This window comes from Hemiscyllium ocellatum, chromosome 19 (assembly GCF_020745735.1).
Source record: "Hemiscyllium ocellatum isolate sHemOce1 chromosome 19, sHemOce1.pat.X.cur, whole genome shotgun sequence".
In the NCBI taxonomy this organism is placed as follows: Eukaryota; Metazoa; Chordata; class Chondrichthyes; order Orectolobiformes; family Hemiscylliidae; genus Hemiscyllium; species Hemiscyllium ocellatum.
Window position 1 is genome coordinate 13,643,537 of NC_083419.1, and position 27,953 is coordinate 13,671,489.

The 27,953-nt window shown below is 42.0% G+C and overlaps 2 protein-coding genes across 5 annotated transcripts in view; one reads left to right on the top strand and one right to left on the bottom strand.

The window, feature by feature from the left end:
* The window catches only part of LOC132824863 (G/T mismatch-specific thymine DNA glycosylase-like), a 28,791-nt gene extending 11,714 nt beyond the window's left edge, over positions 1–17,077 (bottom strand). Inside the window, exons 1-3 of one of the 2 annotated variants that reach the window (XM_060839663.1) lie at positions 16,931–17,077; positions 16,663–16,787; positions 7,614–7,858 (exon numbers count right to left, since the gene is read on the bottom strand). In XM_060839663.1, the coding sequence (XP_060695646.1) occupies positions 7,614–7,858; positions 16,663–16,787; positions 16,931–16,989 (429 nt within the window). In that variant the 5' untranslated portion in view covers positions 16,990–17,077. Of the gene's footprint in view, positions 1–7,613; positions 7,862–16,662; positions 16,788–16,930 lie in introns of both variants that reach the window. The other variant, XM_060839662.1, reaches the window with a different exon arrangement.
* A 252-nt stretch (positions 17,078–17,329) lies between these two features.
* LOC132824864 (ubiquinol-cytochrome-c reductase complex assembly factor 6) lies at positions 17,330–27,852 on the top strand. 3 transcript variants are annotated; one of them, XM_060839664.1, is made up of 3 exons: positions 17,330–17,605; positions 25,185–25,314; positions 27,314–27,852. In XM_060839664.1, the coding sequence occupies exons 2-3, from the start codon at positions 25,207–25,209 to the stop codon at positions 27,407–27,409; spliced, it is 204 nt and encodes a 67-aa protein (XP_060695647.1). In that variant the 5' UTR covers positions 17,330–17,605; positions 25,185–25,206; the 3' UTR covers positions 27,410–27,852. The 3 variants fall into 3 exon arrangements, with proteins under 3 accessions (XP_060695647.1, XP_060695648.1, XP_060695649.1); XM_060839665.1 differs by lacking the exon at positions 17,330–17,605 and adding an exon at positions 17,656–17,774; XM_060839666.1 differs by lacking the exon at positions 17,330–17,605 and adding an exon at positions 22,718–22,789.
* The last annotated feature ends 101 nt before the right edge of the window (positions 27,853–27,953 follow it).

A 27,953-nucleotide genomic window follows, 5' to 3' on the forward strand; every position in this document is an offset into this window, starting at 1 on the left:
TAGTAGAATAAGTCACAAACTCAAAAACACTCTTTTCTAGTCACCAGTATAGAAGAACAGTTTTGATTTAAAACAAGCCATCAAAGCATACAAAGCATAACTAACAGCTACTGCTTTCAACACAAATGCTGGAACTTATTTTCCCCTCCACATTATGATTCATTTTAGAGGGAAACCCTGCATCTAAGCAATTCTCAGTGTATTGTTGAAGCATTGGAACATAGAAATTCGGAATAAGATATTTGCCATTCAACTAAATAATGGTTTCTTTACCTCGAAACCAACGTCCTCTCTAAGCTGTGTGGCCGTGCAGCTGCTGGGAAGTCCCACACATGTTGATCAGCGGGTCATTGCATGGATTTAGCTTCTGGAAGCCACTGTTGCATACAGACCTTGGAGGACCTTGCAGTAGCAAGAAAAATTACACAGAATGCTGCTTGACACCAATTTCCTACACTAACCCCATATTCCTTCTGTATTTTTTTTAACATAGAAATCTCTGTCTCTGACTTGATCATTCTCAATGACTGAATATCCATACTTTTTGGGGTAAAGACGTCCAAAGATCCATTGTCCTGAGAGGTGGCATGATAGCTCCGTGGTTGGCACCATTGCCTCACAGTGCCAGGGAAGAGTTTGATTCCAGCCTTGTGTAACTGTCTGCATGGTTTCCTCTGGGTGCTCCGGTTTTCTCCCACAATCAACAGATATGCAGGTTAAGGGGATACTGGCCACGGTAAATTATCCATAGTGTCCAGGGATGTGCATATTAGCTAGATTAGCCATGGTAAATGTGGGGTCACAGAGATAGCATTGGGGCTAGGTCTGGGTAGATGCTCTTCAGGGGGTTGGTGCAGAGTCAATGGAACAAATGGCCTCTTTCTGCACTGTAGGATTCGATGAGTGAAGAAATGCCTGCCCTCAGTCCGAAATAGCTTCCCCCTTATTGTCAGAAAATATGCTTCTTGCTTCTATCCTGTTTAAACCTGCAAGAGTTCTATATGTTTCAATGAGATCATTTCTCATTCTTCCAAACACCAGAAAACAGATCCAGTCTCTAATCTCTTCCACAGGACAAACCCACCAAGTCAGGGATCAATTTGGCGAACCTTCATTGCACTTCCCTCGACGGGCAAGGTGTAGTTTTACCAAGGATTTAGACAAGTGCAACAAGAGATTATTATTCCTGTACTCAGAGAACCTCTAATAATAAAGACCAACATACAGCTGCCTTCTAATTGCTTGCTGCATCTACATGTTAGCTTCCAGTGACTCAAGTGCAAGGATACTGAGGTCCGTTTGGACATCTAGACTTCTTCATCTCTTATTTTTAAGAAAAACCTCTGCATTTCAATTTTTCCTATCAAAGTGGAAAATTTGATACTTTTGTACTTTATATTTCATCTGTCACGTACTTGCCTAATCACTTAACTTGATTAAATCTCCTTTAAACTCCTTTGTATCTAAATGGTTTACATTCCCACCTAGTTTTGTGTCACCAGCAACTTGGAAAGATTACATTTGGCCCCCACATCCAAATTACTGATTATAGATTGAAAATAGCTGGGGTCCAAGCACGTTTCAGTACCTTATTAGTCACTGTCTGCCAACCTGAAAGTGGCTGATTTATCTTGCTGTTTTCAGTCCATTAACCAATTTTCACTCCAAGTCAGTGGGAGGTTCTTTTGTCTTTTCCTCAAAGACAAAGTACAGTATGTGCTTAGTTTTGCTGCCATTTCCTTATTCACCACTGTAAATTCTTCTGTCTCTACTTATATCGGGCCCACATTTGTCAGTGTTTTTCCACCCTTTTTACATACCTATTTACAGTTTATTTTATATGTTTTCGCCAGTTTATATTCATGGTTTATTTTCCCTTCCCTTTTCAGTTGCTTGGTCTTCCTTTGCTGAATTCTGAGGCTTACTACTCTAAGGCATATTAATTCTAAGACACTTTTTTTTGGACAACTTTAAAAGCATTTCTTTTGATCTAATATAATCTTTAAGTTCTTGTTAGCCATAGTAGAATTATTTTCCAACTGAAAGTTTGTGCATTATACAATCAGAGTCATACAGCCCTTCTGCCCATCGAGTCTGCACTGACCTATCTACACCTACCCCACTTTCCAGCACTTGGCCACGGTAAAGGAATATAAATTGTTGTAAAACATGCATTAATTGTTTAAATGCAAACTTTTGCCTGTCTACCATCATATCTTTTAAATGAGTCCCGAACTACCACAGCCAACTTTTCCCTCATACGACTGTAATTTCCTTACCTTGATTCCAGAGGAAACTACAATTTTCAAATGTAAAAATTTAGCATATCATGATCACTCTTTCCAAAAGGCTCCTTTGCAATTAGCTTTTTCTCAATGGACAGAATTAAATATAAAATAACCCAACCTCTAGTTGGTCGCTCAATTTTCTAATCTGGGAAGAAAAAAAACACTTTGTATATATTCCAAGAATCAATTTTCCACACCACTGGTGCTAATTAGGTTAACTCCATCTGTGTACATTGATGTTCCCCCATAACTAATGCAATAACCATGTTACACATACTTCTAAGTTCCTGATTTATACCAATGACCACTGTTTAGTGGCCTATAATCAGCTCTCACGAATGTGTGTTGCCCATGATATTGCTTTGTTCTATCAAACTAATTCTACATCTTTATTTTGCAATCAGAGACCCTCTCATACTAATGTACTGGTCTTATCTTTGATGAACAGTGCTTTCTGCTTTCACTACATTCTACAGTAGCAGTGGTAGAAAGAAGAATGTGATTGGAGTTGATGTAGTTTTGTCTAATTCATTCTTGGGAGGTGAGCATCTCTGGCAATACTAGCATTCAGTTGTTTCCCTTATTGTCTTTTTGAAAGATTTTCAGAGAGCTGTCTTCCTAAATCACTGCAGTCCCACCTACTTTTCCTTTCCTCCCTAAATATCAAATATCTTGAATATTCAGACACAGTATTGGTCACTCAGTAGCCATGTCACTATAATGACAATTAGATCATACCAGTTTAATTCCAATGTATTGGTGCTGTTCATTCATCTACTTACTTAACTATGAACACTGCTTCCATTCATAGAGTCCTTCAAGTTTGCCATTTTAACAATTTCCTGCATTTCAACCCTAGTTGATGCTGGCTTTTGTTTCACCATCTTTCAATTTTGCTTACTACCACTATCAGCTTTGCTCTCTCCAATCTGAGCACCACCTGAGATTCTCAACTGCACCCCCTCCTCCAGATCAGTAGTATAAAATCTGCTTGCGAAGATTTTTATCTTAGCCCTCAATAATCTGACCTCTTTATACTAGCCGCCAGCTGCCTCATTCTCTTAGTTCTTACCTTCTGCACTTCCTCTCTAAATAATCATTTGGTCTATCATCCCATTTCTTTTCTCATTAGCATGTGGCACAGACTGTAATCTGACTTTACCGTCTTTGAAACCCTGAATTTTCATCTCCTTTCTAGCTCTCAAACCTCATTTTCTCTCTAAATAAGATTAGTGCCAATGTGGACCAAGATCACTGGCTGTTCACCCTGGCTTTAAGAATACTCTGCAACCACTAGATAACATAATCGATCCCAACAACAGGGAAGCAAAGTAACGTATCAGAGTCCCATCTTCAACTGCAGAAGGGCTCAGCTATTCCAAAACGATTACATACCCTTTTCTTCTTTCACTCCTCCTTCCATGCAGCTTAGCCATCACAGCAGTTCCAAATATTTGGAGAAGCACAAAAATGGTCTGGATTAATTAGCCCTCCAAATCTGCAACACTAGTCATGTAAGTACAAGATCAGAGACTGGGCATTATGTGGTGAGTGACACACCTTCTGCCCCTGCAAAGTCTGCCCAACATCCATTAGGCACAAATCAGGAGTATAATGGAATTCTCTCCATTTGTCTGAAATTTGACACCACAGAGGACAAAACATCTCACTTGACTGGCACCTCAAACACAGAGATATGGTGGTTGCAACAGACTATCACTGTACACAATGTAATGACTTGCTAGGACTCCTAAAGCATCTTTCAAATCTGCAATCTCTACCACCTAGAAGTAGGGAAGCAGATACACAGGAACAATACCACCCACAAGTTACCCTACAAATCTCTCACATCTGGACTTGAAACTGTAGCATCATTCCTTTACTGTTGCTGTTCAAAATCCAAGCACTCCCCCCACTGGAGTGAAGTGGTTCAGGAAGATAGCTCACAAAAAAACTTTTGAATGGGCAATAAATGCTGGCATTGCCAGAAATGCTCACATCTATGAATGAAACAAACCACATCAAATCCAATCATGTTCTCCTAATCTCTACCACTACTACTGTTGAAGGTAGTGAAAACAAACAATGATTTTGAAAAGTAACTGAATTGGCAGCAAAGACAAATAACTTGGCAAGATAGGGAATAGAGTGAGGCAATGGGGCTGACTGGATTGTTCTGGAGAACCAGCATGGACTTGATGGGCCAAGTAGTTTCCTGTGTCACAATGACATTGAACAAGAAGGCACCGACCTGTCTTTCTTTGGTACATGCAAGATAAGGAATTTGCCTTACAAGAACTTACACCTAATTGTTTCATTAAGCAAACCAAGTATAATACTTTCCTGCCACCTCCTGTCAGCTTTAATCTACTGCCACATTCCAGAGTCTCTACAGTGGGGAAGCAGGCCATTGAGACCACACCAACTCTTGAGCATTCCAACCAGACTCACTCCCCTACCCTATTGCTATAACCTTGCATTTCCCATGGCTAATTCACCTAGCCTGATCATCCCTGGATACTATGTGCAATTTATCATGGCTGATCTACCTAACCTGCACATCTTTAGACTGTGGAAGGAAACTGGAGCACCTTGAGAAAACTCACAGACATGGGGAAAATATGCAAACTGCACACAGACTGTTGCCCAAGGGTGGAATCATGCTTGGGTCCTGGCGATGTGAGATACCAGTGCTAACCACTGAGTGACCATGCCGCCCAAAATCTTCTTACAAAGACTTGAATCTTTGTAAGAAGGTATCAGGGTAGATCTTAAATGTTTATTACACAATTGTAACAAGGTAAAGTCATAAAATTTGCTGGGCAGAATTAAACCATGGACACATTTTAGTAATCTCAACATGAAAATAGCAAAGGATGTCAATGGACTGGTTTAAATAACAAAGTCTAGATAATGGTCTCTGTTGCTAGTGTATTTAAAACAAAACTACTTTTAAACCTCTACCATTAACAAATAAAGCAATAAAGGTTTCCCACTATCTAGGAATTTTAAATCAAACTATTCATATCTGAACCGCATTCCCTCACTGTACATTAAGCTATATCTTGAGGGCTGTTGTGGTGTCATGGTAGTGTATGCATCTCCAGACCAGGAAATGCAGTTACAAGTATCACCTCCTCCAGATGGGTTTAATAAAATCTCTGAACAGGATGATTACAAAATAACTTTAAGCTAAATTTGTAGCCTTAGAAAAACTGGGCCTGGCCAGTCTTGCTATTTTATAATTAATAAACAAATAATTATGAATGCTAGCTGCCAACAGAAGAACTTAGCTTGTTTTTGCAAAAAAATACACATTTAGTACCTGTGCTCTGGCTTGAAGGTAGGAGACTGAGGATGGTGGTGGAGGGTTGCTTTTCAGACTGGAGGCCTGTGACCAGCGCTGTGCCACAAGGATTGATGGTGGGTCCACTGCTTTGCATCATTTATATAAATGATTTAGATGTGAACATAGGAGTTATGATTAATAAGTTTGCAGATGATGCCAAAATTAGCAGTTAGTGGACAGTGAAGAAAATTACCTGAGTAGGATAGGATCTTGATCAGATGGGCCAAGGAGGGGCAGATGAGAGTTTAATTTTGATAAATGTGAGGTGCTGCAATTTGGAAAGGCAAATTAGAATAGGACTTATATACTTAATTGTAAGGTCCTGGGAAGCTGAATAAAGAGACCTTGGAGTGCAGTTCATGGTCCTTTGAAAGTAGAGTCACAGATAGATAGGGTAGTGAAGACAGCGTTTGGTATGCTTGCCTTTAATCGGTCAGTGCATTGAGTACAGGAGTTGGAAGGTCATGTTGCAGCTATACAGAACATTGGTTAGGCCACTTTTGGAATAATGTGTGAAATTAGATTACTTAGTGTGGAAACAGGCCCTTCGGCCCAACAAGTCCACACCGACCTGCCGAAGCGCAACCCACCCATACTCCTACATTTACCCCTTACCTAACACTACGGGTAATTTAGCATGGCCAATTCACCTGACCCGCACATCTTTGGACTGTGGGAGGAAACAGGAGCACCCGGAGGAAACCCATGCAGACACGGGGAGAACGTGCAAACTCCACACAGTCAGTCGCCTGAGTCAGGAATTGAACCCGGGTCTCAGGTGCTGTGAGGCAGCAGTGCTAACCACTTGTGCCACCGTGCCGCCCACAAATTCTAGTCCCTCTGCTATAGGAAGGATGTCATGAAACTTGAACGGGCTCAGAAAATATTTACAAGAATGTTGCCAGGGTTGGAGAATTTTTGAGTTATAGGGACAGGCAAAACAGACCAGGGCTATTTTCCCTGAAGTGCTGGAGCTTGAGGGATGACCTTAGATGTTTGTAGAGTCATGATGGGCATGGTTGGGGTGAATAGACAAGGTGTTTTCCTTGGGGCGGGGAGTTCAAAACTAGAGAGCATAGGTTAAGGTGAGAGGAAAGATTTAAAAGGGATCGAAGGTGCAACTTTGTCACGCAGAGAGTGGTGCGTGCATGGAATGAATTGTCAGAGGACGTGGTGGAAGCTGGTACAATTACAATATTTAAAAGGCATCTGGATGGGTATATGAATGGGAAGGGTTGAGAGATATATGGGCCAAGTGCTGGCAAATGGATCTACATTTATTCAGGATATCTGGTCAGCGTGGATGAGTTGGACCAAAGGGTCTGTTTCAATGCATTATAGCTCTATGATCTTCTCTTTGGTGTCTAATCAAACTCACCATTCCTCTGACTCGTCATTTCTAACTCAAACTTATGAATGTTTTGTGGGTTTTTAAAAATTGCATTGCGTCTGTGTACACACACCAATTATTTAAAAAATCTAAATCATTAAATTTGAAAAGGGAGACTTTATCTCACCAAACAATTCTTGACAATGAAATTCTGTTAATTAAAACAGAATGGTTATGTATGCATAACCATTTCTAGCCTGAAAGGATTTAAATTATTCATTTGTGCTGATAGCTGTAGTTCCAAGGATTCTTTTCAATTTGATCACACTTATGCTTAGATTACTGGCAGAATGATTAACTCTAAAACAGTGGAATTTTGCAATTAGAGTTAATCTTTATCATTCCCATGAAAGGAAGATAACAAAAGCCACCTTTAAGTTTGGCTACCTTGTTATAACGCACGAATCTATATTCATTTCAAAACATAACAGTCTTTTGTTCCGGAATGTGTTGCTTTTCAACTAAAAATTCATCTTTTTCTTTAGAAATTTAATTTGTTCAAAATAAATGTCATGATCTTAAAAATTCTGCTCATTACAACGGACTAAATCAAATTCATTAAAATAATGGGAAACATAAAACTTACAATCACAATGTCTAAACCGTAGGTCAATATATCTGGTAAGGTTTTTGTTAAAAGCTCAGCTTCGGTTGTTCCATTGAATCGATCAATTTTTCTTTTTGTGACTTTAAAAGCATCAGTGATCTTTTCTTGCTTGCCCGCCGAGTTTCCACCTGTTTTGCCTCGTTTGCTGCTTGCTCCCTCAGACTTATTTTTCTCAGTCTTAGTTTTTTGTGGTCCTGGAGGTCTTCCTCTTTTACGTTTTGGAGCTGCTGAAAGAATATAGAACCACCAAGTCCTGAATGATTATCATTTTTGCACGCAGTTCAAAATTTCCTAGGCTTTGGAAAGATCCAAGTAGATTTGAGAAGTGCAAACAGAGCATATCTATGCAAGAAAGGATAAAGACAGAAACCAAGAATGAAACAAACAGAGAATTTTAGGGAAATCCTCAGCATGTCTGGCAGCATCTGTGGAGACAGAATCTGACTTAAACCTTTAGATGAGTCAAAAAAGACTTGAAATGGTGTCTCAGTTTCTCTCTCCAAAGATGCTGCCAGACCTGGTCAGTTTCTCCAGCATTCTCTATGCTTGCTTCAGATTTACAGCATCTGCTGTATTATGCCTTCATTCAAGCAGGAATAAAAGGCCAGTTGGTTTACCCAGCCATTTGAAAAATGCTATAATCTAATATTGGGGAGGGTCATCAGGACATTTACAGAATCAGAAAATCAAGAAAAGTTAATGTGTTGACCGAATTTATTCAAGTTCTCAGTGGAGGGTAAATAAAGGGGAACCAGTAGATGTAATATATTTGAATTTTCAGAAGGCATTCAATAAAGTGCCACATGAAAGGTTGAGAGCGCGTGTAGCCTTACACATCTGCTACAGGATATGCAGGAAAGCACTTGACCACAGGCAGGGAGGAGCATTTGTTCAGAAGACTTAAGGACATCTGTTCTTAGTGTCAATGGATCGGTGTAAATAAGGTGATAACATTTGTTCACTTGTGGAATGGTTGGCCGTATTTTCTTTTGACCCTAGAAGCTGCACATATTTCATAGTTGGATGTTGGATAACTGAATTTCTGGTATATACTGAAGACTTTTTACAAAACTCATACTCAATAGGAAAAGAATTTGTAATTTAATAAGCTGAGTGTAATATGCATGTAATAGAACAATAGAACACTTTCATGTGTACCACACTGAGCAGATTTGAATTTATGAAGCTCAGTTTCCTAATATTCACTGTTCTGGAATGTGAATGTCTCATTACCATTACAAGCTAGGAAAACACAAAGGCTGAAACTGACATAGTAAGAAAGTTGTAAGATGTTCATATGTGAGAGAGAGAGAGAAAAAGAAAACATTTTTCTGTAAATTACATTCACTGACCTCAGGGTTTAAGGGACACAGAGGGAGAAGGAGGGAGACACAGGACCGAAGATGGGAGACACAGGACCGAAGTTGGTGGACAGGTTAACCCTTTGTGGTCTAATTTGAGTGTAAACTTACTTGTTATGGATAGAATGCTTGTGTGCTGTTCACTGGAGCTTGAGATCTGGGAATGTTATTAATTTAATTTGCATTTTGGGAATCATCTTAGATGATTCATCATCTTAAAAGAAAAAGCCATTTTCTAGGACAATGAAACTAGGCATGTTAGCTAAGCATAGTTACCTCATGACCTTTTCCACACAGTTTAGATGAGTCTCTTGTTATGATGTATTGTTAAAAGGGAAGCTTATCTAGCTAAAGGCAATTGGCCATTTGGCCTCGCTTGATCAGGGTTTCCCACTTTGATGTACATGTAGCTTAATTAGTTAAGCGTACACAAACCTGTCAATGAATTTCTCTTCCTCTGCAAACTTTTGCCATTTTATTGCTGCTCATCCAGTTAAGGACATAATATGTATAAAAACAGTTTGTTTTCAGCAATAAGGAGTAGACAGAGAGCTCTTAGGGGTAAGAGCTGGCACCTCTACTCTGCTAATGGTTTTAAATCCTTAGCTCAAGCCTGGTTTGTAGGTATCAATGTTACAATTAACATTGATGCCATTGGTAAATAAAAGGTAATAATTTCAACTAAACTGCCTGTAAGAGTTTTATATTCAAGACTGCCTCAGAGTACAATCTCTAGGATGAACCAAGAGAGGGTTACAGGTTGAGTACATTAGGGATTCCCTGAGCCATCTCAAATAGGTACTTTTAACAAGGTCACTTAACAATATAGAGCTCATGGTGTTGGGGAATGATATATTAGCATGCATACTGGATTGGCTGACTGACTATGCGCACAGCACCATGAATGAAACAGGTGAATTAATTGTCCGATTCTTGTTAGTTAAGAGATGATTTAATCCAGTGAATAACTCAGGATTAATGCTCACAGCACCATGAATGAAAAAGGCGAATTAATTCTGATTCCTGTTAGTTAAGAGATGATTTAATCCAGTGAATAACTCAGGATTAATACTTACAATTCTTAATTTGTTAAAATATTCAATGGATAGTATCAAAAGAGTGCAAAGGAATTAAGTTAATTCAATGGTTACCTTTCAGGAAATCGGAGGAAGAGTGGACACTTTTCAATACCAAAAGTGATGGCATTAGGCCCACTCATGACTATGTAGAGTACAGTGAGAAATTATATAATCAGATTAGCAATTAAACTACAGAATAGCATTGATTTGCCCTGTTTCAGCATCAAGCGTGCAGACTGAACAATTAACTCAGGTCCAACACATTCACAAGTGAAGATGTTTATGTGGTCGACAGCAGTTTGCATGTCGTACTTGACACTATCTTGTGCTCAAAGTCACATTTGAAATGGAGCAGTTATATAAGCTTCCTTTTCCCAGTGTCCTAGTTGAAAATCAGTCTGTTCTGTAAGGCTGCAGATTCACATATGGATCATCTCTGTATCTGAAATTTGCAAGGGATAGGAAATTGGGTATCATTCCATTGAAGACATTCTCATGGAACCCAATAATATGTCTTGACTGGAGTCAACTTGTCTTGTTTAAAAGTTTAACAAACCTTGGCAGTTAACTGTCAAGCATCAAAACCTAGTGAACTGTCCATGATAATACTAATCAGTGTCCCCGTGCCAAACAATAAGCACTCCCCTCTTAGTAAAAATAGCATCTTTCCTTTACTTTGGTATTTTTTGCAAGAAAGTGGAAGTCAAAAATTTTGACAAGTTTTTTTTGGGCAATACATCCATCATTGTCAAAATTACTTAGAATATTTGAGTAAGGCAGGCAGCAGCATGCTAACAGACTTTAGAGAGTAAAGGAATGTTGAAGATGGGGTAGTTTTAGAGGTGAAGGAGTCACCTCTAAAGCGGCTCTAGTGTGTGGGCAGTGAGTCCTGGAACAGCAGTGTGTCAGCAGGGAATCTGGAACAGCAGTGTGTGGGCAGTGAGTGCTGGTGCAGCAGTGTGTGGGCAGTGAGTCCTGGAACAGCAGTGTTTGGGTGTGAGTCTAGAATAGCAGAGTGTGGGCAGTAAGTCTAGAACAGCAGGGTGTGGGCAGTGAGTCCTCGAGCAGCAGTGTGTGAGCAGTGAGTCACCTCCCCACCACTAACCCTGCATGGCCAGTGAGCTTCCTATTCACTCACTCAAGACAGCACACCATCTTCCCCCTTCACCCCATCAGAACCTGCTCTGAGATTGATAGCTGTTCTACTCAAGCGACTAAAGAGTAGTTAGTGATTCAACAAAATGCTAAAAATGTTAAAATATAATGGTAGTTGACTTTGTTTGGAGACAATAATAATAGCTTGAAATCACATGGTCAGTTCTAAATAAGTTGTGTACAAATGGCAAAAGGTTAAAGTTGATTGTGAGGTGTACAAAAGTGAATTATTGTCTTACAATAGTTAATAGGTCATTTTCAGGGTGTGGACTGCCCATTCTTCCACCTGCCCCAACCCTAAACTTATGACTTTCTGCAATCATTCTCCCCTCACATTATCTTTGTATTCACCTTGTCCAAAAGACCTATCAATTGCCCTTTCAAAACCTATTTTCACTAACCTGTAGATCACCGTCTTTCTCTTTCCAGTTTCTTTATTAGGCAATATTGTTAATAGTTCTTCACCTCTATCCTCCACTCCACCGCACCACCCCCCCCCCGAAAGATACTGTCACACTCTCCTCCAAAAGTGCTACCAACCACCAACACCTCCTCAAATCGAGGAACAAGCTTCATCCATGATGTCTTTTTAAACTAAAAACCCTGGTCTCTACAAGGTCCAAATGCCTCTACCACATGCCCATGCACGTATCTATCAAAACGACTCTTAAACATGCTTTTATATCTGCTCTATCATCTCCTTTGGCAGTGCATTTTGGGTACTATGTAAAAAACCTCACTTCTCACATCTCTTTTAAACTTTTCCCCTTTTACCTTAAATTTATGTCCCCTATATAGTATATTCCCCTAGTAGCATTCCTTTCAATTTTGTGAACTTCTATCATATCAACCCTTAGCCTCCAGTGTTCAAATAAAACCAAAGTTTGTCCAATCTCTCGTGATAGCTAATACCCTCCAAACCAGGCAATGTACTGATAAACCTTTCCTGTAACTCTCCAAAGTCTCCACATTCTTCTGATAGTATAGCGAACAGTACTGTATGCACCAATCCAAATACGGCCTAACTAAAGTTCTATACAGTTGCAATGTGATATGCTCTATGGCTTGACCGATGAAGGCAAGTATGCCATAAGCCTTCTTGACCACCTTTTCCAAACACTCAGGCTAAGGATTCTGTCATTTGGTCTATACTCCATCCTGCATTAGGCATTTCAAAATGTATCACCTCGCATTTGTCCTCATTAAATTCCATCAGCAATTTGTTTGTCCAAGTCTCCAGCCTATTTATATCCTGCTGTCTCCCCATCTTTGTGTCATCACAAACTTACTGATCAGACCACCTACATCTCCACCATATCACAAACTTCAGGGGTGTTAACATCGATCCCTGTGAAACACCACTGGTCACAGATGTCCAGTCAAAAAAAACACCCCACCACCACCACTGTCTTCTGTGACCATGTCAGTTTTGTATCCATCTTACAAGCTCATCATGGATCCCATGTGACTTTATCTTCTGGACAGGCTGCTATGAGGGACTCTGTCAAAAGCCTTGAGAAATTATGGTCTCCCTGCTATAGGATGGATTTTGTGAAACTGGAAAGGGTTCAGAAAAGATTTACAAGGGTGTTGCCAGGGTTGGAGGATTTGAGCTATAGGGAGAGGTTCAAGAGGCTGGGATTGTTTTCCCTGGAGCTCCAGAGGCTGAGAAGTGACCTTATAGAGATTTATAAGATCACGAGGGACACGGGTAGGATAAATAAATAAGTCCAGTCCCTGGGGTTGGGGAGTCCAGATCTAGAGGGCATAGGTTTAGGGTGAGAGGGGCAACCTTTTCATGCAGAGGGTAGTGCTTGTATGGAATGAGCTGCCAGAGGAAGTGGTGGAGGCTGGTACAATTACAACATTTAAAAAAGGTAGCTGGATGGGTATGAGAGTAGGAAGAGTTTAAGAGGGATATGGGCCAAATGCTGGCAAATGGGACTAGATTTAGGATATCTGCTCAGCATGGACAAGTTGGATTGAAGGGTCTGTTTCCGTGCTGTACACATCTATGATTCTACAACTTCCACTGTCCTGTTTTCAATCACCTTTGTTACTTCCTCAAAAAAAAACTCAAGCAAATCTTTGCAGAACTTAAACACTTAATGATAAGGACACAGGAAGTGCTGCTGAACAGAGATCTTTGAGTACAGGTTCATAGCTCCTTGAAAGTAGAGTCACAGGTAGATAGGATAGTGAAGGCAGTGTTTGGTATGCTTTCCTTTCTTGGTCAGAGTATTAAGTACAGGAGTTGGGAGGTCATGTTGTGGCTGTACAGGACATTGGTTAGGCTACTATTGGAATATTGCATGCAACTCTGGTCTCCTTTCAACTTGAAAGGGTTCAAAGATTTACAAGGATTTTGAGCTATAGGGAGAGGTTGAATAGGCTGGGACTGTTTTACCTGGTGCGCCAGAGAAGTGACCTTATAGAGGTTTATAAGATCATGAGAGGCATGGATAGGACAAATAAATAAGTCTATTCCATGGGGATGGGGAGTCCAGAAATAGAGGGTATAGGTTTAGGGTGAGAGGGAAAAGATATAAAAAGAACCTAAGGGCAACTTTTTCACACAGAGGGTGGTACATGTATAGATTGAGCTGCCAGAGGAAGTGGTGGAAGGCTGGTATAATTGCAACATTTAAAAGACACCTGGATGGGTATATGAATAGGAAGGATTTGGAGAGATATGGGCCGTGGGACTGGCAGTGGGACTAGATTGGGTTGGGATATCTGGTCGGCATGAATGATTTGGACCAAAGGGTCTGTTTCCATGCTGTACATGTCTATGACTGTATACATTTGTGAGACCCAAGTTTGACTCCTTCACCTCTAAAACTACCCCATCTTCAACATCCCTTTACTCTCTAAAGTCTGTTAGCATGCTGCTGCCTGCCTTACTCAAATATTCTAAGTAATTTTGACAATGATGGATGATCTCTTATCATCATCAAGATGCTTGCAAACTCTTAAATTAACCAAATCTTCCTCCAAAACAGTTGGGACTACTGTCATCCAGCTGCATTCTTATCTATCACCATCAACAGATTACCTACAATAGCTTTTAGTTCTGCTACAGTACCTTGGGTGTCCCCAAAGGTCCATATTTCCTTGCAACAACATCATCTTTAAACACAGTATCACTGTCCACATACATGCTGATGAGACAAAGCTGTACCTCATATGATGCCAAGATTAATGATGCAGGAAAAGCACAGCAGGTCAGGCAGCATCCGAGTAGCAGGAAAATCAATATTTCGGGCAGGAGCCCTTCATCAGGAATGCGGCTGGAAGCACTGGGGGTGGAGAGATAAATTTGAGGGGGTGGGGTTAGGGAGAAGGTAGCTGAGTGCGCAATATGTGGATGAAGGAAGGGGTAAAGGTGAGAGGTCAGAGAGGAGGGTGGAGTGGATAGTGGGGAGCAAGATTGTCAGGTGGGATAGGTCATGAGGGCGGTGCTGAGCTGGAAGGTGGAACTGGGGTAAGGTGGGGGGAGGGGAAATGAGGAAACTGGTGAAGTCCACATTGATGCCCTGGGGTTGAAGGGTCCCGATGCAGAAGGTAAAGAGTTCTTCCTCCAGGCATTGGGTGGTGAGGGACTGGCGATGGAGGAGGCCCAGGACCTGCATATCCTCAGCAGAGTGGGAGGGGGTGTTGAAATGTTTAGCCATGGGGCAATGGGGTTGATTGGTGTAGGTGTCCCTGCAGCACTCTGCAAGAAGGCATCCAGTCTCCCCAATGTAAAAGAGACCGCATTGGGAGCAACAGATGCAATAAATGATGTTGGAAGTGTAGGAGAAACTTTGATGGATGTGGAAGGCTCCTTTGGGGCCTTGGATGGAGGGGAGGTGGGAGGAGAGATAGTGGGTGCAGGTTTTGCAATTCCCATGGTGACAAGGAGGGTAGGGTGGGTTGTTGGGAGGCATGGACCTGACCAGGTAGTCAACGGTCTTCAAGGAAAGCAGATAGGGGTGGGGAGGGAAATATATCCCTTGTAGTGGGGTCCGTTTGTAGGTGGCGGAAATGTCAGCACATGATGCAGTTTATGTGAGGTTGGTGAGGACTGGGGGGGGGTGGGGTCTGTTCTTGTTGCGGTTTGAGAATGGAGGCACGGGATGTGAATGAGATGCATTTGAGGGCATCTTTAACCACGTGGAGGGGAAATTACGGTCTTTAAAGAAGAAGGCCATCTGCTGTGTTCTGTGGTGGAATGATCCTCCAGGGACCAGATACAGCTGAGGTGGAGGAATTGGGAATATGAGATAGCATTTTTGCAACTAACTCTACTGCCCCCGTGGCCAAACATTTCAACTCCCCCTCCCAGTCTTCTGAGGACGTGCAGGTTCTGGGCCTCCTCCACTGTCACTCGCTCACCATCCAATGCCTGGAGGATGAATGCCTCATCTTCCACCTTGAAACCCTTCAACCCCAGGGCATCAATGTGGACTTCACCAGTTTTCTCATTTCCCCTTCCCCCCAGTTCCAACCTTCCAGCTCAGCACCATCCTCAGGACCTGTGCCACCGGTCAATCTTCCTTCCCACTTATCTGCTCCACCCCCACTCCTTCCTATCACCTTTATCCTCACCTCCATCCACCTAATGCACTCTCAACTACCTTCTCCCCGGCCCCACTCCCCTCCCATTCATCTCTCTACCCTTGAGACTCCCAGCCTCATTCCTGATGAAGAGATCCTGCCCAAAATGTCGATTTTCCTGCTCCTCGGATGCTGCCTGACCTGCTGAGCTTTTCCAGTACCACATTAACCTTGCCTCTAATCTCCAGCCTCTGCAGTCCTCACTTTCGCCTCACTTGATGCTGCCATCTTCTCTCATTTTCAAACTGTTTTGACAGACCTCATTTGGCAGAAGTTTTTTTTCTGATTAAACAGTGGGAAATCAAAAGCCATAATCATTAATCGTCATCCCAAATTTCAATCCCCAGTCACTAATGTTGTCCCTCTCCCTGGCAACTGAGGTAGAACCAGACGCTTTGTAACCTTGGTTAAAAATCACACAACACCAGGTTTTAGTCCAATAGGTTTATTTGGAAGCACTAACTTTCGGAACACTGCCCTTCATCAGCTATCTCTCTTCACCTTGCTTTCCTCTGTGAAGGCACACCTTAAAACCAACCCCACTGCCCAAACTCTTGGTCATCTGGCCTTACAACTCCCTACGTGGCTGGGTGTAAGTTTATCTTATGCTCCTATGAAGCGCCTTGAGATGTTTTACCAAAGATATAAAACGGATCATTGCCCATCTGAGGAGAAGAGCTTCAGCTTCCTGGCCTGCTACCTTCTTTGAGACAGTCAACAGGTCGCAGAAAAAGCTACAATTTATATTTAAGTCTGTTTTCCAGGCGGAGTTGTAATTTTATTGCTGCTGATCTACGGTGAGAAATACATCCATTCAATCCTGAATACTCTTACCCTGTCCGGCCTCTACTGGAGGAGCTGCGGCCTCCTCCAGGCTGTAGGGATCGGGCCCTGTGGCTGACTGGGCCTCGGCCTGGGCCTGCCAGAGTCGGGGCGCCAGCGGGTCGGAGCTCCCGTACCTGGGGGTGAACACAAAGAGGGGAAGAGAGTGAAGTCGACGCTGGGGGATCGACAGAGATGCGGAAGTGTTCGCCGGGGTAAAGGCCCCAGGCCTGAGCTGCCACAGCGGCCGGCTGATTGTCCTCCTCTCTCATTCACTCACCAATTCTGAAAGTACTCGGACGACAGCCCCGAGGCTTCGAGCGGCCTCTGCGCCTCCATCACCGTCGCTGTGGGACAACCGGGAGCTCGTGAACCCCGCCAAACAAAAGGGGTCACCTGCCCACTCCCGCAGGGGGCGCACGCGGCTTGGACCCTACCAAACAAGCTCCTTCCGCACATGAAGGAGGGGAGAGTGAAACTCCATAAATAGGACGGGACATAAAAGTTAAAGACGTGCCCTCAAGCCTTCTCCGTTAGAATTGTTGATATTTTATATCTACAATGGGTTATTTCTACAGTCATTCGCTGCCTTAAATGTAAGATTATTCACATCTCATGTCTGTCTCACACCCCCCCCACTACACTTGGCGAATTCTGAGCCGGGTGTTCCATCCCTAACGGTTTCTGTTGCAGGCCGTTTGGAGTCTAGGGGAGAATATGGTCAGGGAATGTGGGGGGAAACGGCCCTTACTGGTAACGCATTTTATTTTGGTGGTTGTTTTGGAAGCATGTTGTGGTTAATGAGCGGAGGAAACGGTCGCCGGACGCGGTGTTTTGAAGGGCGGAACGAACGTCGTTGCTCCGTTGCGGCAGGAGGGACGGTTGTCAGAGAAGCACCATCTTCCATTCCCCGACAACGGGCTGGAGGCGGAAAGGTCGGGACGACTGGGAGCCGGTAAGTGCTGTCCGCCTCCACTCAAACTGTACAGGCAGAGCACTCCGTGGGAACTATGGTCTCCTCGGTTCGACTTCTTCGGGCTGGTCGACGAGTGGTGGTTCAACAGCCACAAAGTTACATAGGTAGATAGGGGAGAACCCGCGAGGGTGGTGAACATCGTTTTAAGGTAAAGAGCAAGTGGTTTTGGGGCGAGGGGTGGTAGAAAATCATCTGGAACTCACTACCTAAAACAAAGGTAGAGGTGAGAATCCGAAAGACACTTATGTATTTGAATGAGCAGTTGAAATGCTACAGCATGCCAAGTGTGGGCAAAATGGGATTAGAGTAGATGCTTGGTGATCATTGTGGACACACAAGCCCACCGACTCTGACTGTGAAAGTCTCTTCACCCAGACGGTAGTGAGGATGTAGAACTCGCTCCTACAAGGAATGCGGCTGCAAATGTGTTGCTGGTCAAAGCACAGCAGGCCAGGCAGCATCTCAGGAATAGAGAATTCGACGTTTCGAGCATAAGCCCTTCATCACAAGGAATGGTTGACACAAGTAGTAATGATGCATTTAAGGGGACATCTGACGACTGTGCGAGGCAGAAGGGAATGGAGGGTGAGGCTGATATTTAAATGATGTGACAATCATAAATGATGGAATACAAATACAGTAAAATATTGGCTTCTTTCTGGGCTGTGTATCTTGTGTAATCTTGTCTCCCTTTGCCCACATGTCATTTAATATTTGTCGATAGCAATCTGATGTACAATGAATTTGTGGAAGAGAGATCCAAATATTTCTAATTTTTAACGTGTGTTTACTTGTTTCAGTCTTGAAAGGTGTTTTTGGCTATGACCATAGTCGTAAGCTCTTCAACTGGCGGAAATAGTTTATCTTAACTATCCTATCTGTTCCCTTTTAATGTTTTGAAACCTTGGTCAAGTCAGTTTTAACCTTTTTTATAAATTATAGACACCTGAATTCATAAATCATAGAATCCTTACAATATGGAAGCAGGCCATTTGGCCCATCAAGTTCACACTGATCCTCCGTAGAGCATCCACCCCATCCTTGCAACCCTGAATTTCTTATGGCTAATCCACCCAGACTTCACATACCTGGAAAAAGTGAGGACTGCAGATGCTGGAGATCGGAGTCGAAGAATGTGGTGCTAGAAAAGCACAGCCAGTCAGGCAGCATCCAAGGAGCAGGAGAATCAACATTTTGGGCACAAGCCCTTCATTAGAAGTGAGACTTGTGGGCCGAGGGGGCTGAGAGATACAGGGCGGGGCGGCAATACGATAGGTAGATGAAATATGACATGTACAAGTACAGGCAAATTTCTGTCAGATGTGAAACGATCCTTTGAGGCCTTGGACAGAGATGAGGTGGTAGGTGTGGGCACAGGTCTTGCACTTCTTGCGGTGGCAGGGGAAGGTGCTAGTTTAGTTTTGGGTTGGTGGGGGACCTGACAAGGGAGTTGTGAAGGGAATGGTCTCTCCGAAATGCAGATAAAGGCGAGAAGATGTGAGAAAAGATCTGCCAACCCATAATAGGCCAACAAAAGCAAAATTGGCTAAAATGTACTAAAACACACAGAGTGCCTCAGCAAGGGACCAAGCAAGCTGACAAGCAAAACTAGACCATACTCTCAGACAAGGGAATACACTTCAAGTACCCACTAACAATGACAGAGCACCACAGCTATCCCAAAGCCCCAAGGGCAGTTTCACAACCTAGCAGTACCAAAGCCACACAAAGAGCTGGTCAGACAGAAAGGCACCAGTAAGAGCATTGCTCCCAGGACAAGACAATGGAAACACCTCACCACTTCAGAGGAGACATTAGCACTTACCTGCAAAGAGGAATGAAACCTCCGGAACCATCGATACTGTCAGAATGTTGCTTTGGCAAGAGAATCATGACATTCCTCCGATAACTAAGTTAGCATCATTATAACTAGATTACTCCATTTCCAGATATGTTGTATTTTCCCCATTTCTAATTAGCCTTATTGTACACCATTATAATAAAATCTGGTCACATCTTCAGCTCTGGGAAGAGAAATTCTTGACTGCCTGGGCAGATAGTTTCAGCTTAGTCAGTTTCTCTTCCATGATATCGCCGTACTAATAAACTGTTTGTCGATTTCACTTCGAACTGTGCTTTGTGATCTCTAATTTATTGGGCACATTACTCTGACAGGAGGGTAGTATATCTCTTGTGGTGAGGTCTACTTTTAAATGGCAGAGGATGATATGATATATCTGGAAGTTGGTGGGGTGGAAGGTGAGGACCGAGGGAAGTTCTGTCCTTGTGATTGGAAGGTTGAGCTTCACGGGCGGAGGAGCAGGAAGAGGAGGAGATGTGCTGGAGGGTATTGTTGACCATGTGGGAGGGGAAATTGTGTTCTTTGAAGGAGGAAGCCATTTGGGATGTTCTATTGTGGAACTGGTCCTCCTGGAAGCGGATGCGGTGGAGACAGAGGAATTGGGAATAAGGGATAGTATTTTTACAGGAGTCGGGGTGGCAGGAGGTGTAGGCCAGGTAGCTGTGGGAGTCGGTATGTTTGTAGTGGTCGTCTGTGTTGAGTCGGTTGCCAGAAACCCTTGGCCTACAAGCCTCATTCCTGATGAAGGGCTTATTTCCTGAAACGTTGATTCTCCTCCTCTGATGCTGCCTGACCGACTGTGCTTTTCCAGTACCGCACTTTTCGATAGCCTTCACTTACCTGGGCATTATGGGCAATTTAACATAGCCAATCCACCTAATGTCCGGGAGTAAACTGGAGGCATGCAGCAGAAACCACATACACAGAGGGAGAACGTACGAACTCTGCATAGACAGTCACCTAAGGCTGAAATCGAACCAGGGTCCCTGACACTGTGAGAAAGTGAGGACTGTAGATGCTGGAGATCAGAACTGAAAAGTGTGTTGCTGGAAAAGCACAGCAGGTCAGGAATCTGAAGAAGGGCTTATGCCCGAAACGACAATTCTCCTGCTCCCTGGATGCTGTCTGACCTGCTGTGCTTTTCCAGCAACATATTTTTCATCCCTGGCACTGTGGGGCAGCAGAGCTAACCGCAATGCCACCATACCACGGATATGTTCTCTCAGTGTAATCTAACCCTTGTAGCCCAAATACCATTGTGGTAAATTTACAACACACACTCCATGGCCACAGTATCACCTGCCATATCAGAAACCCAGTGACCTGAGTGCCTTGGTTCATAAAAGTTTTATATTATAGTGCAGCACAGTGGCTCAGTGATTAGCACTGTTGCCTCACAGCTCCAGGGTTCCAGGTTCGATTCCAGCCTCTGGCGACTGTCTGTGTGGAGTTTGCACATTCTCCCCGTGTCTGTATGGGTTTCCTCCGGGTGCTCCGGTTTCCTCCCACAGTCCAAAGATGTGCAGGTCAGATGAATTGGCCATGCTAAGTTGCCCATAGGGTTAGGTTCGTTAGTTAGAGGGGAATGGGTCTCAGTGGGTTACCCTTCGGAGGGTCGGTGTGGACTGGTTGGACTGAAGGGCGTGTTTCCACACTGTGAGGAATCTAATCTTATCTAATATGAACAGACTGTTTGGCCTAACCAGTCTGTACATCTTTTTCTAAATAAAGCACAACCATTGCAGATGTTGTCAATACTCAGCAAGTCAGGGAGGCTTTGTGAAAAATACAGACTAGTTAACACAAATCTGAAAACAAACGCACAAAATATTCATGAGCTTACAGGCAGCTGACAGCTGTGAAATATGGCCTGAATATTGGAAAAATGCTATGCCAATCCCAGTTAATTTGTTGCTTAGACCCAAATAATAGCATCTTCTGCATTCAGAAGGTTCCAACAAATACAAAAATCCCAAGTGAATTTTTAAAACAAATTTAAAAATTGAAAAATAAGTTTATTTTCTTGTGTTATGGACTAGGCCAGACCACTCAAAACACTCTTAAGCAGGCTGCCCAGATCATAACTTTGCAATTTGTTTCGGTAAGTGTACAGTGAAAATTACCCAAAGTAAGTTAGCTAGGTTGTTTTAAAACAGAAAAAAATGTATTCACAAGATCACACAATGAAACCCAAAGAACCGAATAAAGAGCTCCTACAGAACTCAGTCTCTCTAAACTAGACTTAATTATGCTGTTCTGAGTATACACAAAAATCCCAATTAGCAAACCCCCTTTAAAAAACAGTAAAAATGGAACAAATGCTCACAAGTTGAAGTTAGAAGGAGAGAGAGAGAGATTCGTAACCTGTTTCCACGCAGCTCACTCTTGAACTTCTAACTTGTTCTAGACTGAACTGCTCAGCTGGTGAGCTGGCCACTCCCTTTCATTATACAGGTTACTACTAAAACATGACCACTTTGGCTTGAAGTCTCATCTGTTTACATATAAACAAAAGGCCTTTCAACATCCTTTTTCATCTCTGTATCAAACTAGCCGGGCGTTGTTTATGATGACCTCTCTGAAAAAAAATCAAAGACAGTATCCTTGAGAAAAGGAACAGTTTTTAGAAAAATAGGGACCAGCTTTGTGACATTTGTTTTTCTTACTCTAAGTTAACATTTTGCTTAAGAAGTTGTGCAATTGCCCATACAGAAAAACTTCTTGCTATAATCACAGCTACATTGCTGATGTATCAGTTCCCTATAGGACATATATAACCAAGTATTTGTAAAAAAAAATTGAGAAAGCAGCCAACTGTAATCTGATTTCATCAGCAGGAGCTCCTGACTACACTGGCATTCAGAAGTTTAATTCATGATTGAGTACTGACATCCACTCTGCCTTTCTGCCAAATCTTTCATTCTGATAGAAATCCATAATCTATCCATTTCAGCCTTAAAAATACTCAACGACTGAGCATCTATAGCCATTTTAGATAGTGAATTCCAATGGTTTACAGCATTGAGTGAAAAGTAAAAAGAAAATAATATGCTTTTGTTTAGCACCCAATCTGAAGATTCTGAAATCTGTTCCAGTATACACATTGGGGCTCAGTATAATAGATTCAAATTTTACTGGAAGCTAGAATAACAATTAAAACTCTTGACATTTATATTATTTTTATATCATGAAGTATGAGCAAAACTGGCAAAGCCCTGGATTTGCTGTCCATTCCTAATTGTTGAGAAAGTGCTGATCAGCTGCTGCAGTCCATATGAAGTAGTTCAATACTGTTCAGAAAGGTATGCAAATTTGTGGTTTAAAATGTATAATGCATCAAGACATGTTGAGTTAACTTCAAGAAACTGGTAGATTATCTACTGCAGGTTTACAGTTGCCTTTTACTGCACATTGGGTTTTTAAATGCCTCAGCAATCAAAAATGCACACTAAATGATGATTCTTGTGTAGCAACCAAACATAATTTTTTTGAGAACTGTTGACACTTACAAAGAATAGCACAGGAACAGGCCCTACAGCCCACCAAGCCTGCACCAACACATAATGCCTTTCAGAATGAAAAACAAGATCTGGACAGCAAAACTAAAAAGCTGATCATCGACTTCAGGAAGCAAAGTGGAGGGCACATGCCTATCTACATCAAGAGCTGAGGTGGAGATGGTTGGTAACATCAAGTTCCTAGCTCTGACAATCACCAACAATCTGTCCTGCACCACCCACGTTAATGAGACAGTCCAGAAGACACAACAATGCCTCCCTTTCCTTAGGAGGCTAAGGAAATTTGGCATGTCCACACGGACTCTCACCAACTTTTACAGATGCACCATAAAAAGCATTATATCTGGATTCATTACAGCCTCGTATGGCAACTGCTCTGCACAGGATCATAAGAAACTACAGAGTTGTGAACACAGCCCAGTCCATCATGCAAGCCAACCTTCCATCCATGGTCTGCACTTACACTTCTCATTGATGTTGGCTGCCTTTCCACACCATCAAAGATCCACCCCGGTTATAATCTCTTCTGACCTATTCCGTCAGGCAGAAGATAGAAAAGCTTGAACATAGATTGGGTTAGGATATCTCGTCAGCATGGACGGGTTGGGCCGAAGGGTCTGTTTCCATGCTGTACATCTCTATGACTCTATACATAGCAACAAGTTCAAAAACAGCTTATTGCCCGATGTCATTAAATTTCTGAATGGAATTTAAATTTCAATCTAATGTTGATTGTCCTTTTTGTACACCTTTGCAGCCATAACTGCATATTCCTCACTCTGTTCAATCACACTATGATCTTTATGTGGTATGTTTTGCCTGTATTACACGGAAAACAAAACTTTTCACTATACCTAGGTAAATGTGATCATAATAAATCAAGTCTGGCTTGGGCTGACAAGTGGTAAGTAACAATCATGACACACAAATGTCAGGTTATGACGATCACCAATAAGAGACGATCTAACCACTGCCCCTTGATATTTAATTGTGTCACCATTATTGAATCACCCACTACCAATATTCTGGGGATGACCAGAAACTTAACTAGACTCACCATATAAATACAGTGGCTACAAGAATAGGCCAGAGGCTAGGAAAACATTGGCGATAACACACCACCTGACTCAGCAAAGCCTGTTTTTCACCTATGAGACACAAGTCATGAGTGTGATGGAATATTCCCTATGTGCCAACAACACACAAGCTTCACACCACGGTGGGCGGCACGGTGGCACAGTGGTTAGCACTGCTGTCTCACAGCGCCTGAGACCCGGGTTCAATTCCCAACTCAGGCGACTGACTGTGTGGAGTTTGCACGTTCTCCCCGTGTCTGCGTGGGTTTCCTCCGGGTGCTCCGGTTTCCTCCCACAGTCCAAAGATGTGCGGATCAGGTGAATTGGCCATGCTAAATTGCCCGCAGTGTTAGGCAAGGGGTAAATGTAGGGGTATGGGTGGGTTGCGCTTCGGCAGGTCGGTGTGGACTTGTTGGGCCGAAGGGCCTGTTTCCACACTGTAAGTAATCTAATCTAATCTAATCTAACCACACATGACAATGCAGCCTGCTCGATTGACACCACATCCACAAGCATCCATTTCCTTCTCCATTGATGCTTGGAAGCAGAGTGATATCTATAAGATGTGCCACAGAAATTGACCAAGATCCTCTGACAATGCCTGCCAAACCCACGACCACTTCCATCTAGGACAAGGGCAGCAGATTACATGGGAACACTGCCATCTGCAAGAAATGTATTGCCGTTCCTTCATTGTTACTGAAACAAAATCCTAGAATTCCTTCCCTAAGGGCATTGAGAGTCAATCCACAGCAGGTGGACTGCAGCAGTTCAAGAACGCAGCTCACCACCACTTTCTCAATGGTAACTAGGGACAGGCGATAAATGCTGGTGAGCCAGCAATGGCCATATGCCACAAATGAATAAAAATAATTTTTAAAAGCCTCAAAAATACTAATCAGATCTCCAGAACACTAAATATTCATTACAAGCAACAGGGATACCTGCTGTTATTCTGTAGAACATTGCTGGTTAGATACCTAGTCAGAAGAATATCCTTTCATTGCTATTTTGTTATCTATGACCAAGCCAGTTCTGTATCCAATTTACTTTGGTAGTGTTGTAGTGATTCATCATTGGATGTTTGAATGTTTTATTAACAGTGCTGTGAAGTAGCAAATAAAAATGCCAGCAGGGGTATCGTGGTCTCATTATCTGAAGATGTTGGGGTCAAGCCTTCTAGCGATGTTTGCAGGAGCAGAGGTAGTACACAGGTACTACAGACCAGATCTGGTGAGAAATTATTAATTTTGTTTTCTGATAAATAGTCGGCCATTACAGCCCTAATCACATTTGAAAGGTGATGAACTGCCTTCTTGAGTTGATGTAATTCATATGGTATAGATTCTGTCTTATATGAGATGGTCATTGCCTGACATATATATGTGGCGTGAATTCTGTCACAGACCAAAGCTTGAATCTTGCCCAGGTCTTTCTGCATATGCAGACTGCTTAGGTATCTGATGAGCTACAAGTGGTCCAGTCATCAGTGAATATTCCCACTTCTAATATTGTCATGCAAAGATGTTCATTAATGAAGCAACTGAAAACGGTTGGGGCTAGGATACAAGCCAACTTCTGAGCCAGGAGGCTTGGGTTCAAGTCCCACTTGCTAGAGGTACCTATGTCCAATCTAAGCCCCACCTGCATCATAATCAGTAATTCTCCAAATGGCTGCCTGTTGGGCCCTGAGGCTTGTACATGGCGGTAATATTTGAATTCAGAAATCCAAACATTGTTTTATGCTGATCACTGAATGCAGAGCATTAGAGTAACTGTGTGAAAATGCAAATTAGAAGGGACATTGGTCATCTATGCTGAACATGTTGATTGAAATAACCATGGTGAGGAAGTTGAGGGCTCATGTGGTGCAGTAGTAGTGTCCCCACCTCTGGGCTACAATTCAGTTCCCAGGTGGATTATTACAGGAATTCCTTGTGATAGGTATCCTATGTCCCTGGATATTGTCTCATTCAAAAGGGGTTGGTCAACAATTTGACTTTGTTTACAACAGAATCATTTTTTGCTTTCCATTAACATGCCAGGAAATATTTTTGGCAGTGCATAAGTGATTTAAATTCATGACTATGCAAACTAATTTAAAAAGGCTGACATGTGATTTGCATGAAACTTTGCAGCTTTGAGGGACTATTGCTTATTAGTACTATGTTGAGGAGTAAGTTATATAATCTTATTTCAGCCACTGCAGAGAAATGGTGGTGAACCCCAATCTAGGAAGTGCACTTATGGAAGGCAAGTTGAATAAAGAGTTCCTTCCCTGACACGCAAGAGTCATCTGTGCATTTCAATTATCACTACACTTAACCAACAAGTGTAAATGGCAGCATATGCTGATCAAATTTCTTCTTCTGGTCTTGTTCTTTCCCCCTGTTAAATTCTACTACAGTCTACTATGTATGCACTTAATTTCTTATACTCTTAATGTAAGTTCTAGTATGTATTTGATCATGCTTATGGTTTAGAAAATAAGTCAACCTGACATCTTCAGTTGGACTGGTTGGTTCAGATTCTGTAGTAATTTTAAAAATGCCAAATCGTGGGAGAGAGAAACTAGAACTCCAATCATTTTAATTATTTGGTGTATTTAAGACAATTACTGAACTTGTCCAAACAATATTAAACAATGTTGGAAAAGCTCATTTTCATATTTGACAATGCAGTGATGAATTAAGTTGCAAATTAACTTTGCTAATGTAATCTGCAGTTCCAGATGGTTCAGCATTGCAGGGGAGTTGAAGCAGTGATTAGTAAATGACTTTCTGGTGCATTTTACAGAGCTTCCAAGAGTTACATGCAAATAAACTAGGATATTGAATTCAAAATTCTGCAGCATGTTATGTACTAGGAATATATACATGTAAAAAAAGTTTGAATCCAGAAGCTAGTGCGCTAGTGGGTGATCAGAGGCTTGCAAAATTCTTGTGAAAATGTGCTCATCACCAAGCAACAGAATAATTACATAAATTACATTTTATATTTTAAATGTTTTCTTAAAACTACTATTCTCAGTACATCTGCTACAGGGAATGTTTATTAATAGTAACTAGGAACAGTGTTATGATCAACATCCTGGTATACAGCAGATCAGTACTCTAGTCTCAATTCTTGGCATTGGTGCATGGATTTGTAGTTTGATATACTAGTACTTCTGTTATCATATAGTATTGTCATTACTATTACAACTAACCTCATCTAACTTTTTCTTCTTTAGAGTATACCAGACATTCCACCTAAACCAGGTGAGCTTAGAACAGAACTGCTGGGTCTGAAAAACCAAGTGCAAACTCACAACTCTGAACAACATTGAAGTGAAAAAAAAATTTAAGTTCCACAGTTTTAAGAACTTGATGTCAAGTATCATTTAAGTTTTGTCTACTTTGTCATGAGCTGTTCTGTAGGGAAAGAAGGCAAGTTGAACAATTCTTTCACCAAGGTGTGACCAGTGTGGGCAAGGTTAACTTTTGGTGTAATCTGCAAAAAAAAACCACATTAGACCAGTGGTACAGCTGGTTATAAAAATCAAGTGAGTTAGTCTAAACTCTGCAGACTTGACTAAGACAGTACAGCATGGTCTTTTCTTGCAATGCAATTATTCTGAAGGAAATTGTTAAATACCAGATGAACATGAGTAATTTGTTAATTGAAAATTTTCAATTTCATTGTTACACTAGCATAGCTATTCAACATTCGTTGAACCCATATTTGTCAAGGTTTGTAAGTTACAAATAAAAATGTTCATTTCATATTCAAGTACTAGCTCCTACATACTGGATTATTAGCACTTGGTAGAGAATTTTTCATTGGTTCCTTAAGGGTTAAGAAATCTCAACAAGCTATTGCCACTATGTCTG

What these genes read in the sequence shown, in the direction of transcription:
- LOC132824864 (XM_060839664.1), top strand. Translation starts at nt 25,207, where the DNA reads ATGCCAGCAGGGGTATCGTGGTCTCATTATCTGAAGATGTTGGGGTCA. An exon ending in GGTACTACAGACCAGATCTG is followed by an intron (nt 25,315 to 27,313) that starts GTGAGAAATTAT and finishes TTTCTTCTTTAG; the next exon opens with AGTATACCAGACATTCCACC.